Source organism: Anolis sagrei, chromosome 1, assembly GCF_037176765.1.
Source record: "Anolis sagrei isolate rAnoSag1 chromosome 1, rAnoSag1.mat, whole genome shotgun sequence".
Classification (NCBI taxonomy): domain Eukaryota; kingdom Metazoa; phylum Chordata; class Lepidosauria; order Squamata; family Dactyloidae; genus Anolis; species Anolis sagrei.
In genome coordinates this window covers 163,523,083-163,535,759 of record NC_090021.1, presented here as the reverse complement: position 1 = coordinate 163,535,759, position 12,677 = coordinate 163,523,083, and the positions used below count along the sequence as shown (strand labels likewise).

General features: G+C 42.1%; 1 protein-coding gene across 2 annotated transcripts in view; it reads right to left on the bottom strand.

Moving 5' to 3' along the window:
- MLPH (melanophilin) overlaps positions 1 to 12,677 on the bottom strand; it is a 108,266-nt gene that overhangs the window by 80,085 nt on the left and 15,504 nt on the right. For both annotated transcript variants that reach the window (XR_010910148.1, XM_067469969.1), the window contains exon 3: positions 683 to 904. Coding sequence is in view for 1 of the 2 variants with exons in the window: in XM_067469969.1 (XP_067326070.1) it covers positions 683 to 904 (222 nt within the window). In the remaining variant the exon portion in view is untranslated. The remainder of the gene's footprint in view (positions 1 to 682; positions 905 to 12,677) is intronic.

Genomic DNA, 12,677 nt, shown 5'->3' with positions numbered 1-12,677 from the left:
GTATTTCCCTCTACGAACAACCAAGGACATTGAGATCATCCGGAGAGGCCCTGCTCTCAGTTCCACCTTCATCACAGGTTCGACTGGTGGGGACGAGAGACAGGGCCTTCTCCGTAGTGGCTGTAGAACACCCTCCCCAATGAAATTAGTTCTGCCCATTCCCTCTTGGCCTTTCGTGAAAAACATAAAACCTGGCTGTGGGATCAAGCATTTCAGAAGTAGATGTAGCAACTAGGAAGAGATTAAGTGACCGACTATGGACTGACCTGGAGCATAAGTTTGAACTGGTGGACTGTCTTAAATTGAATCTACACAAGTGTTTAAATTGCTGATTTAATTGTGATATTTTACTTATATATTGCTGGCATCTTATGGTTGCCTTTTGGAAGCCACCCTGAGTCCACCTCTGGTGGTAAGAAGGACAGGATATAAATACTCAAAATAAATAAATAACATCCTTCTTTCCTATTTTTTATATATAGAAGTACAGGCCTTTCGGTAATTCACATAAAATAATGAAAGAATAACAGTCAGCATGTAATTTGTAGAGTTATTTTAATAAACCTGAAACCTGTATTGCATGAGGAGTTCCAGCCTGATGTGTTAAAAATACAAGGTGGCTCCCATTCTAGTGTCTAGTTTGGCCACACAGTCTTTTGATTCATTGGCTGAGCACACCTACCTGGACAAGCGACATGGATCACACACCCAACCTTGTTCCTTTTTATTGAAGCTGCTGCAACTTTTGCATGTATGTAAATGGCAGTCCAAGCACTGACGTTTGCTGTTCACCAGGAATTTGAAGGGTTGCAGACAGTGAATGCAGTGAGTCTCATTTAGGTGGGACTGATTTGACAATAGTTCTCGCTTTGTGCTTTCTTTTTCAAGCTTGCCTTTCAAATCCCTACAGAAAAAAAATAAGAATATTTAATACATTTGTTATGGAAGACAAAAATTCAACTGATCTGAAAATTCAACTATTGAATTATTCACTTCTTAAAATGTATTTAAATATACCATGGGAAATATTGGGTTCTCCACATTTGTAAGTTTAACTTTTATGGATTGTAAGATTTGTGGGTCTGATTAACTGATCTCTCTAGGAAGCACTAAGTCTTCCAGAGTGGAAGTTGACCATAGAGTCGCCCTGGTGGACCTAGCGATTCCTAGAGAAATGTTCTCTCGGGTTAAAAAAGCAGCTTTTCTATTTCTCGTTTATCCATTTTGAAGGAGTCCTGTGCTCCCAACCCCAGCGAAAGTGGTGGGCCTACTGTACTGCTGAATGGTTGAACAGCATGTTTCAGATTTTCATCCAACTCAAAAGAAAATAGGATCTTTGAGATCTGATGGCTCCAATGCTGCCGCAACACTTGCCGTCAGGACACTCTATTTTGAAAGCCTTCTGAGAACTAGAAAAGGGAAGACCATAGAGATAAAAGTGTGCCCGGGAGCTCCCTGCAGGTGTAGTAAGCAGCAGACTCCATCCTGATCAGAGCTCCTCACTGGTGAAGAAAGGGACCCTGCCTAAATCTAACCCCTCCCAGAAAGTGTAAGAGGTAACACTGTTCTGTGACCTCATCTGAGATCTCAGCAATTAATTTTACCAGTCCTATACATTCCTTTTGCATTTTTTATTTTGTTAAAACAATACCTCTCCCTTCAGTTCCAAAGAAATCCTGGGAATGTCTACAGTTACATGCTAATTTATTTATGGATAAAATAATATGCCCACCATCAGGCCCATAGCCAGGATTTCGATTCGGGGGGGCTGAGTTTTTTTAAGGGGGGGTTTCGGGGGGCTGAGTTTCTCGGGGGGGGGCTGAGTCTGAGTGAAAGAGGGTCTACCCTAGCAAACCTTTTGTATCATTACCCCAATAGCCCCATGCATATGGGATATATTGAGCATGGTGATCAGATCATGATATGAATAAACATAACAGTTTAAATAATGCACCAGTAAGGCCTTTTCGCAAACCACCATGAGAATTTTGGGGAGGGGGGGCTGAAGCCCTTCAACACCCCCCCCCCCCTCCCGGCTACATGCCTGCCCACCATCACTCTCATAGCTAAGACAATCTAAATTTTATCCCTGGCCACTTGATGCCTCTTCCAATTTTATTTCGCTTCATATTTTATTTTTAATCTTGCATTTCTTCTGGAAATTTGTCAGGTTTGGGCTTTTATCTAAAACATTACAGAACAAGCTATGAATCTGGACAGCAGAAGTAACTGAGAAAACCTCTCGCTTTGCATCTGGCAGATTTTTGTACACCGAGTCCTTAAACTGATCAGGCGCCAGTGGTGACTGTGTGGGAACAGAGTCACAATTTACTGGCAAACCATTATGGAATTTTGTCAAAACCGACATTCATTGTTTAGCTTAGCAACCAAGAAAAACACTACTGCTTTTCATATATCTATATCTATCTGAATGATGCAACAGTACAACATCACAGTCATATATTTTAAAACCACAATTCTGAAGTACAGGCATAGGATCTCTTAGGAATTAGTCTTTCTCATGCACTAACAAAACTTCATATGTTAAAGGTACATTGTTTAAATCATTGCATAAATATGTTTTTGGAATTCTCTATCCTATGAAGTAAGTTAACGCATTGCATACAGATTGTTGATCTGTACACTTGTAATTATTCATATGTATTCATGTGTGTACTCTGCTGATGTACACACAAACATATATAGCTAATCTTTAGGCTAATTTCCTATTCAGGAAATTAGCCCGTTTGTGTGTTTAGGGCTAAACTGAGGGCCATGCATATGGGGGGGGGGGTTTAAAGGCTGGGGGGTTTAAAGGGGTAATTAATCAAGATATACGGTAAAGGGAAGCACAATTGGAACCTGTATCCTAGCCATAAAACATGGCTAAGGTTCGTATTGTATTCTTTTGTTATCTGTATGGAGAAAATAATAAAAATTTCAAAAAAAAAATACCCAACACAACTCCATGGTTGAATGGGAAATAGAACACAGCCTAATAAACATATTAAGGAGATCTCATAATAGTCTCTTCTTAGCCAGAGCATTTCTTGAACTATACCATGTAAATATGACCTGCTTAACATATGGAGAAAATTCCCACTCTCCAAACCAAATAAGACAGATGGAATCATGTAGGAGCAAAGTGTCATCTGTGCCTTAGAGCAGAGGTGGAGAAAGTATGCATGGCCTGTGACCCACAGATGGGAAAACGCTTCCCCCCCCCCACCATATTCCCCCAAACCTTCCCACATTCCTCCAATCAAAAGGAGAGAAATGCCTGGGAAAGCTCAATCCTGTGAGGTTCTAGGGAATTTGGGGAGCTGGGCATTAGCTTAAAACAGTCTCAAAAGCATGAACAAGCCGACAAGCAATTGATTACCTGAAGTGACCTTTGGTTGCAATTTTCAGCAAAAGTCGGGTGATGCTGCTGGGCACAAAGCTAAAAGCTGCCCTGTGGTGCAGTTGTCTGTCTGCCCCTAGAGACTAACAAGGTTATTTTGACAGGCAGTGGACGAGAAAAATTGTCTCCAGGACAAATGATCATGAAAACTGGCACAGTTTCTAGAGTGAATGGGTAGTCTTGTTTTATTTATCTATTTGTTTAAATACTGATATCATGATATACTTTATGTAATCTTTTATTAGTTTAATATGTTTATCCCACACAATATTAAAAGATCTCAAGATAGCATAGAAATAAATCAGTTTAAATAATTCAAAATAATGAAATATGTGAAAGAGTAAATGTCTATGAAACCAGTAAAAAAAACTCAAAATTTCTAATTACAGGCAGTCCCCGAATTACAAACATCTGACTTACAAATGACTCATGGTTAAGAACAGGGGCAAGACAACAGGAAATGAGAGAAATCTACCTCTACGAAGGGGAGTTCATTCCTGAATGAATCTCCACGGAAGATTTCTTACCAATCCTTATTTTCACAACAAACCTGTTCTGACTTAAAAATGAATTCAACTTAAGAACAAATCTACAGAACCTATCTTGTACATAACTTGGGGACTGCCTGTATTTGTTGTGTAGTTAGGAATATAAAACCAGACAGTTAACCAGGGCTCCTTGCGCTCTCCCTCCTTCTCTTCTTCCTTCCTTCTTCCAACATGGGGAAGGAGAGGGGAGGAGGAGATCGCCGGAATGGCCACGAAGGGAGGGCCCCTAGATGCCGCCTTTCTCCCCCCTCCTCCTTTGGTTGACCCCAAGGATCATCCAATCCAACCCCCTTCTTTCTGCTATATCACAAAAGCACAATCAAAGCACCCAAAACAGATGGCCATCCTGCCTCTGAATAATAATAATAATAATAATAATAATAATAATAATAATAATAATAACAATAACAACAACAACAACTCTGGAACAGACCGAACCAGAAGAAAACGTGGAGCTTTTGCAAGAAACTGAAGAACCAGCACTTGAAACACTTGTTGAACTACCAGGAACATTGACAGCAAGGCAACAAGAGCTCAAGCACAAAATTATGGCCTATGCTGTATCAAATGCAGTAAGAAAGTGACTGCCTAAAAGACATCTGGCACCTCTCATGAAGGATGTGAATACATTACTTTCTACTGCCCAAAATAACATCAATTGAACAAACAAACCAGTTTGCCTACAGTACAGCAGTGATAGTGACAGAAGAGCTTGGGCTCCTACAACCAATGCAGCCTCCAAGAAAATCGACTGGAAAACCAAAATGGAAGGTCATATTGGAGTTGAAAATCAAAAATCTACAATCAGATGCAAGTAACCTGAAAAATATGAAGGAGAAAAAACTGAAGAATAACAAAGTCAAGCAATATCTGATCAGAAAGTACTGGTTGAACACCAGAAAAATCAAAAGATATGAAGCCAGAATCATCCAGTACTGACGAAATCAACTGTTTCAATCAGACCAAAGACTATTCTACCAGAGTCTGAACCAAACAACAGACAAAGTAGCCATAAAGCCTGAGAAAACTGCAACAACTAAGTTTTGGAAAGAACTCTGGGAAAATAATAACTACGACAAAAACACTAGGTGGGTAAAGGGGTTTGAAGAAAAATTATCACAGAACAAAATGGAACAGATGGAAATAACTGAAATGATCAGCAATTGAGTGCAAAAAGTCAAGAACTGGACATCACCTGGTAGTGATCAACTGCATGGATTTTGGCTAAAATATCTGACTAGTCTACATGGAAAAATGGCCCAACAATTCAATGAGATGCTGTAAAAAGGAAGTATCAGTGAATGGTTAACAACTGGGAGAAAGTATCTGATACAAAAGGATCCAGCAAAAGGAGCAGCACCAAGAAACTACAGGCTGATAACAGCCTCTAGTTTCCTGTAGAGGACTATGTTTAAACTATTGACTGGCATCAGAATTCAAGATTATCTTGAAGAAAATAACATCTTGCCAGATGAACAGAAAGACAACAAACAGAAAAGCAGGGGCCCAAAAGACCAGTTATTAATTGACAAAATGATTCTGGAGAACTGCAAAAGCCGAAAAACTAATTTTCCAGTAACGGCCTCAAGGCACTGATGGAAATTTTCAGATACAGAGTCCGGCCAGCCCTCCATCCTCAGAATGAGCTGAGTGTCGTCAGCGTACTGGTGGCACTCAAGCCCAAAGCTTTGCACCAGCTGGACAAGTGGTCGCATATAGATGGGTCGAATACAGAAGGGAGAGAATGGCTCCCTGCGGGACCCTGCATACTAGCGGAGACCTCTCGTAAACCATCACCACATGCTGTCCCCAATTCTGGAGGAAGCACGACACCCACTTAAGGGGTATTGCCCTAACCCCAGTCATGGCTAGGCGGTGGGTTAATAGATAGTGAACAACTGTATCAAATGCTGCTGTGAGGTCCAATAACACAAGCAGCGCTGATCCGCCTTGATCCATCTGGCAGCGAAGCTGATCTGTGATGGCAACTAGCACAGTCTCCGTCCAGTGCCCACTATGGAAGCCGTACTGGAAGGGATCGAGTCCGGCTGTGTTATTTAGGAACTGCTGCAGCTGTTCCGCTGCTGCCCTCTCAACCACCTTGCCCAGAAACGAAAGGTTCGAGACGGGGCGATAGCTAGAGGGAACCGAACAATCTAAGTCTGGTTTCTTCAGCAGCGGTAAAACCATAGCCTCTTTTAAACCTTCTGGAAAAACTCCTTGCTCAGGGAGCTATTTATTATATTCAACAGAGGTTCACGTAATCCCTCCAGGCAAGATTTTACTAGCCAGGAGGGACACGGATCGAGGGAGCAGGTGGTCGGCCTAGCTGCAGTCATGATCCTATCGACAGCCTCTGCATCCAGTGGGGTAAACCGGTCGAGGATGGGCCCAGCGAGTGGCCACAGAGTCTCAAGTTCACTTACTGTATCAATCGTGGCAGGGAGATCCCGGCGGAGAATCGAGATCTTGTCTGCGAAATAGCTCTGAAGAAACTCAGCAGAAGGTGCCAGATCATTATTGTTTGGGACGGAATTGATTGTTGTCAGAGATCTAATAATCTTGAATAATTGTGCTGGGTGTGAGCTCGCAGATGCTATCAAGGAAGCATAATGAGATTTTTTGGCCTCGGTGATAGCATGCTCATAAGACTCTCTGAAATTCTTATAAGCTGATCTCGATTCCTCATCACGGATATCCCACCACACGACCTCTAGCCATCTCTTCTCCTGTTTCATCATGCGGAGCTCCTCGGTAAATCAAGGAGACCGATTTTTGTGTGGTCGGAAAGGGTGTCTAGGGGCGATCTCATCGAGTGCATTGGACAAGTTGGTGTTCCATATATCCACTCGCACCTCCAGTGAGTCGTTGACAGGTTCCATAGCCTTCAGAGCATTCAGAAACCTGGCCGGTTCCATAAGTCTCTTCGGGCGAACCCAAATAGGTTCGGCGCCCAAACTGGGAGAGGTGGTATGCTCTATACGGATTCCTAGAACACAGTCGTCCGACCATGGAATCTCCAGAATGGAGGTTAGGGTCACTTGGATTCCAACTCCAAAGATCAGATCTAGTGTGTGTCCTGCTTGATATGTAGGCCCAGTATTATAAAGTGAGAATCCTAGTGTCGCCATGGTCCTAGTTTGCAAGTGTCATTTCCTGTTTAATTGTGCAGTCCTTACTTTGAAAGTAGTTGTTGTTTTGTGCCAAAACTTAGGTTAAATTGGTGGAGACTCTACAAGATATTCAATGATTGAGAAACTAGAGCAAAAGTGCTATAGCAGGATGTCCCTCCTGCAAAGACAAAGGTTTTGTAGTTGAATATGATAGAACCAATTAGGAAATGACATGTATAACCCAGGAACAAAAATCATAGTTCAGGAGAGGAGGTGTTTCTTTTCACAATGAAAACAGGGGAGGGACATGGGCGGGAACAACTCTCTACAATGTGATGGCAAATCAACTGAGAACTCTTGAACAAAATGGATAGTTTGCTAGTGTGTTAAAGAATCCATTTAATTTCAAAATGAAGTGTGCCTGACCTGAATGATAAATCGATAAATCTACTCTTCCAAACACTTGATCTGTTCAGTGGGATGAGGTCCTAAATTTCAATAGCATGTTGTTGTTGTTGTCGTCATTATGTATTTATACCCTGTTTTGTCTCTGCCAAAGGAGACTCAAGGCAGTTAACAATAAAAACCACAATGAAGTGTGAATTAAAACCTAATACACATAAACATTAAAATAGGATTAAACAACAGCTAAAACCATTAAAACTACATAAAAAAACACCACACAGCATCCCCTGGTTTGGTCTTTAAAACTTTCTTCTTTAAAAGCCTGCCTGAAAATAAATGTCTGAGCCTGCTACCAGAAGGAGAGCAGGGAGGGGGCCATTTTGGGCAGGGAAGTTTGGAGTCGAGGGGCAGTCACCGAGAAGGCCCTTTCTCACATCCCCACCAGCTAAGCTCACGGTGGTGATGAGACTGAGAATATGGTCTCTCCTGAGGATCTAAGGGCCTGGATAGGTTTGAACAAGGAAATATGATCTGCCAAAGAGCACAATGATCCTTCTTGAATTGCAGCGAGTCCATCCTATGGCATCAAGGAGGTTATAGTATGACAAGAGTTTAGAGGGGCCAGAGGGGAATTATCGGGCTGAGGATTGAAAATGCCTTTTTCCTAAACTGTAAACCACAGGATTCTACAGGATACAACCATGACACTCAAAGTGGAATCATAGTGCTAAATATGGGCAGAGGTGATTGTGGGAGAACTAGTGGGTTTCTCCCACTATCTCCTGGCCAGTGAGGGTAGAGAGGACTCGCTGTAGCTTTCCCATTTCTTTTGTTAATCTTTTCCAAAACAAAACAAAGATCCTTTAACTAGTATTTTATACATTAGACCAGATTTCACCAAGCACTGCTTCGAACTAACCTTGCAGATCTATGTCAGGTCAGACTAATTTATACAGCTACACTGAAAATATCCTGCAGTTGCTAAAATACATGGTCATGCCTCAGGAATGGGCAAACTATTTTGCCTTGGGGCTGCATTGTGGGCCCAGCCAGGAGGGCCGGGCCAGGAGAGTGGGATGGGCCCGGGAGGGAGAGGGCCTGGGAGAGGGAGGGACCAGGAGGGGGTGGGGCAGGGCCTGGGTCATCTTCAAGTTGTCTTCCTGGCTCATCCCATCCTTATGCCAGGGGGAAACCAAGATAAACAGTGATTGCCCCGATCCTCCTCCCTGATCCTCTTCCCCCAATCTTCGGGCTGTCCTCTCAGCATTATACTGAGAAGAGAAAGACAGGCGACATTCGAGAGTGCTCTGGAGGGTTTTCAACCGCTGCGTGCCTTCCTTGAGCCATCCTCCCAGCATAAGTACTGTCCTTATGCCAGGAGGAGGATGAGACATGTAGTGCCTGAGAGTGCTCCAGAGGGCTCTCAGCTGCTGCGTGCCTTCCTCCCCCATGCTTTTTGCATAAGGATGTGGTGGGCAAATGGAAGGGCCTGAGGTAGGTGCACAGGCCGCGTCATCTGGCCCCCGGGCCTTAGTTTGTCCATGCCTGTCATACCTAAACAATCATTTGCTTGTTTGGCTACAGATTAAACCTAATGTTGCACATTGTTCTGGATTTTTTGCAACACAAAATTTGAAAAGAGTTACCAAAAGGAGCATTTGCCAAAGAAAGCAATACATTTCCTTCTTTGGCAGCTCCAGATTGAAAGGTTTTTGGGAATAAAGACATTGCTTTGCCTCCTTGCTGTTCAATGCTATAGCCAAATCTTTATGCTCTACAACATTTAAGATAACGAAGGTAAAATATGAACTTAATGAATATGTGAGCGGTTTCTAATAAAACTACAAAACCACAGATAGTCAACACTTGCATAAAATATTTCACATGGAAACAATATTTCCTGGTCTCCAAGGAAAACAGGAAAGTTTTAGCCTGTAAGAGAACATAGAAGAAAAAAAAACTATTTGCAACCAGACTTCAGATATAAATAGATATGAATCAAAGTGAATGCCTTTGTGCCGGTCATATTAGTACAAGATCTGCCACTTGTCTGATAGTCCTCTATTTGCTTTCAGTTCAGCTACACATCACACTATTTGCCTTTGGGGCTATGATTAGTAAGTGTAATGTTTGATTTGAAGGGTGGGCCCTTAAAGGCTTATTTCCATGTAGGCTGGAAACTTTTCACATACAAGACAACTCTTGTGGTACCTTAAAACTGAAATGTTGTCTATTTTGCTTTTCAAAGATGTCTGGAAACTTGTTCAGGACTGGGCCTTCTACAAAAACCAACAAAAAGGTGCTGACCTCAGCTAGGGATGGCAGGAAATTATTAACCAAAGCATGCAGAAAAGTTAAACATCACAGACACCCTTGATAATTTGTTTTATTCATGTTTGAAAGCAATTCAGTGTACTTGTACTGAGTATCTGTATATATAAAAGAAAAAGCCAGGGATGTGTTCAAGAGCTATGTAGGTTCAAACAGACTTTATTTGGTCTATGAGTCCCAGAATTCCCTAACCAGCCAATTTCTTTTGCTATTTTCAGAAATGTGATTTGAACCAAGCTTAGGGTCTAAAGCTCTGTACAGGATTAAATTTCACCTTGTAGAAGCAATAACACAAACAAATTCATAGCTATAAATCCAAAGACTGTGGAAATACAGGTGAAATAGGGTATACAAAAGGACAGAAACATTGCTAGGACATAAAATGGGGAAACCTTTGGTTAATTTATTCTTTGGGCTCATTAGTAAAATGTCCCATAAGGTACAATTACTCCAGATAAAATGTCCCATAAGGTACAATTACTTCTTTTCCCCATTATTACTCTTTCAGGAGTGATTTCCCTTTCAGGGGGTAGATTTCTTTCACTACCTGTTGCCTCACATCCTTATAAATCAGATGTTTGTAACTCAGGGAATGCCTGTATTGAGAACAGACACTGTAAAGGTATGTAAACAACTTTCTCACAATGTAGCCACAGTGGAAGACTTGATAGAATCATAGAGTTGGAAGAGACCTCATGGGCCATCCAGTCCAACCCCCTGCCAAGAAGCAGGAATATTGCATTCAAAGCATCCCTGAAAGATGTCCATCTAAGCTCTATTTAAAAACCGCCAAAGAAAGAGCCTCCACCACACTCCGGGACAGAGAGTTCCGCTGCTGAACAGCTCTCAGGGTCAGGAAATTCTTCCTCATGTTTAGATGGAATCTCCTTTCTTGTAGTTTGAAGCCATTGCTCCGCGTCCTAGTCTCCAGGGAAGCAGAAAACAAGCTTGCTCCCTCCTCCCTGTGGCTTCCTCTCACATATTTATACATGGCTATCATATCTCCTCTCAGCCTTTTCTTCTTCAGGCTAAACATGCCCAGCTCCTTAAGCTGCTCCTCATAGGGCTTGTTCTCCAGACCCTTGATCATTTTCGTCACCCTCCTCTGGACACATTCCAGCTTGTCAACATCTCTTTTCAATTGTGGTGCCCAGAATTGGACACAATATTCCAGGTGTGGTCTAATCAAGGCGAAATAGAGGGGTAGCATTACTTCCCTAGATCTAGACACTATGCTCCTATTGATGCAGGCCAAAATCCCATTGGCCTTTTTTTGCCGCCACATCACATTGTTGGCTCATGTTTAACTTGCTGTTCATGAGGACTCCAAGATCTTTTTCACACGTACTGCTCTCAAGCCAGGCATCGTCCCCCATTCTGTATCTTTGCGTTTCTTTTTTTTCTGCCTAAGTGGAATATCTTGCATTTGTCACTGTTGAACATCATTTTGTTCGTTTTGGCCCATCTCTCCAATCTGTCAAGATTGTTTTGAATCCTGCTCCTGTCCTCTGGAGTATTGGCTCTCCCTCCCAATTTGGTGTCGTCTGCAAACTTGATGATCATGCCTTCTAGCCCTTCAGCTAAGTCATTAATAAAGATGTTGAACAGGACTGGGCCCAGGATGGAACCCTGAGGCACTCCACTTGTCACTTCTTTCCAGGATGAAGAGGAAGCCTTGGGGAGAATCACCCTCTGGGTTCGTCCATTTAACCAATTGCAGATCCACCTAACCATAGTTTTGCCTAGCCCACATTGGACTAGTTTGTTTGCCAGAAGGTCATGGGGGACCCTGTCGAAGGCCTTACTGAAATCCAGGTACGCTACATCCACCGCATTCCCCGCATCTACCCAGCTTGTAACTCTATCAAAAAAAAGAGATCAGATTAGTCTGGCATGACTTATTTTTGATAAATCCATGTTGACTATTAGCGATGACTGCATTTGTTTCTAAGTGCTTGCAGACCACTTCCTTAACAATCTTTTCCAGAATCTTGCCTGTATCAACGTCAGGCTGGTAATTGTGGTAATTGTTTGGGTCATCCTTTTTTCCCTTCTTGAAGATTGGGACCACATTGGCTCTCCTCCAGTCTGCTGGAACTTCTCCCGTTCTCCAAGAACTCTCAAAGATGATTGCCAATGGTTCCGAAATGACTTCCGCTAGTTCCTTCAAATACTCTTGGGTGTAGTTGATCTGGCCCTTATGTTTTGTTTATTCTACATTTCCTTTGGGAACTCGGGTGGTGGCCACAATCTTCCATTTATTCTGACAAAACCCTTGTATAGTAGATGATACTGAGACTTGTCTAAAGCCACAAGTAAATGAGATGTCTGAGTGACAATGTGACCCATTCTGATTATTTTCCTAATATGCTAGTATACCTGTTCTACAATTACTCTCAGCTAAGAGGCCCATTTCACAACTTTTGGCAGGGAAATTAGTGGCAGAGAAATAGGATTTGAGATTTCTGCTTAACTGTTTAATTCAGATTAAGAATTAACATTAATGTTTATATTTGCATATTATTATATTTTCATTTTCCATGCTGTCATATCTGAGGTTTTGTTTTTGTTTTGTTTGTTTTTTTACATCTTTTCCTATTTAGGAATGTATTATATGCAACCCAGCTTGTGTTCTCACTATGTATCTTTCTGCTTTTTGTGTCATCAAATGACATCCATTCCAGGGGTGGCCTGTGCTCCGCAAGGATGTAAAAAACTACCTGCAGGAATGCACCATTTGTGCTGAGGTCAAACACAAGGTGGGGAAATCTACAGGATTATAACAACTGGTGGCAGAGCCCAACCAACCCTGGAAGCAGATTACCATGGCTTTTATTGTGGATGGACCAGAGAGTAAAGGATATGACACTATTTGGA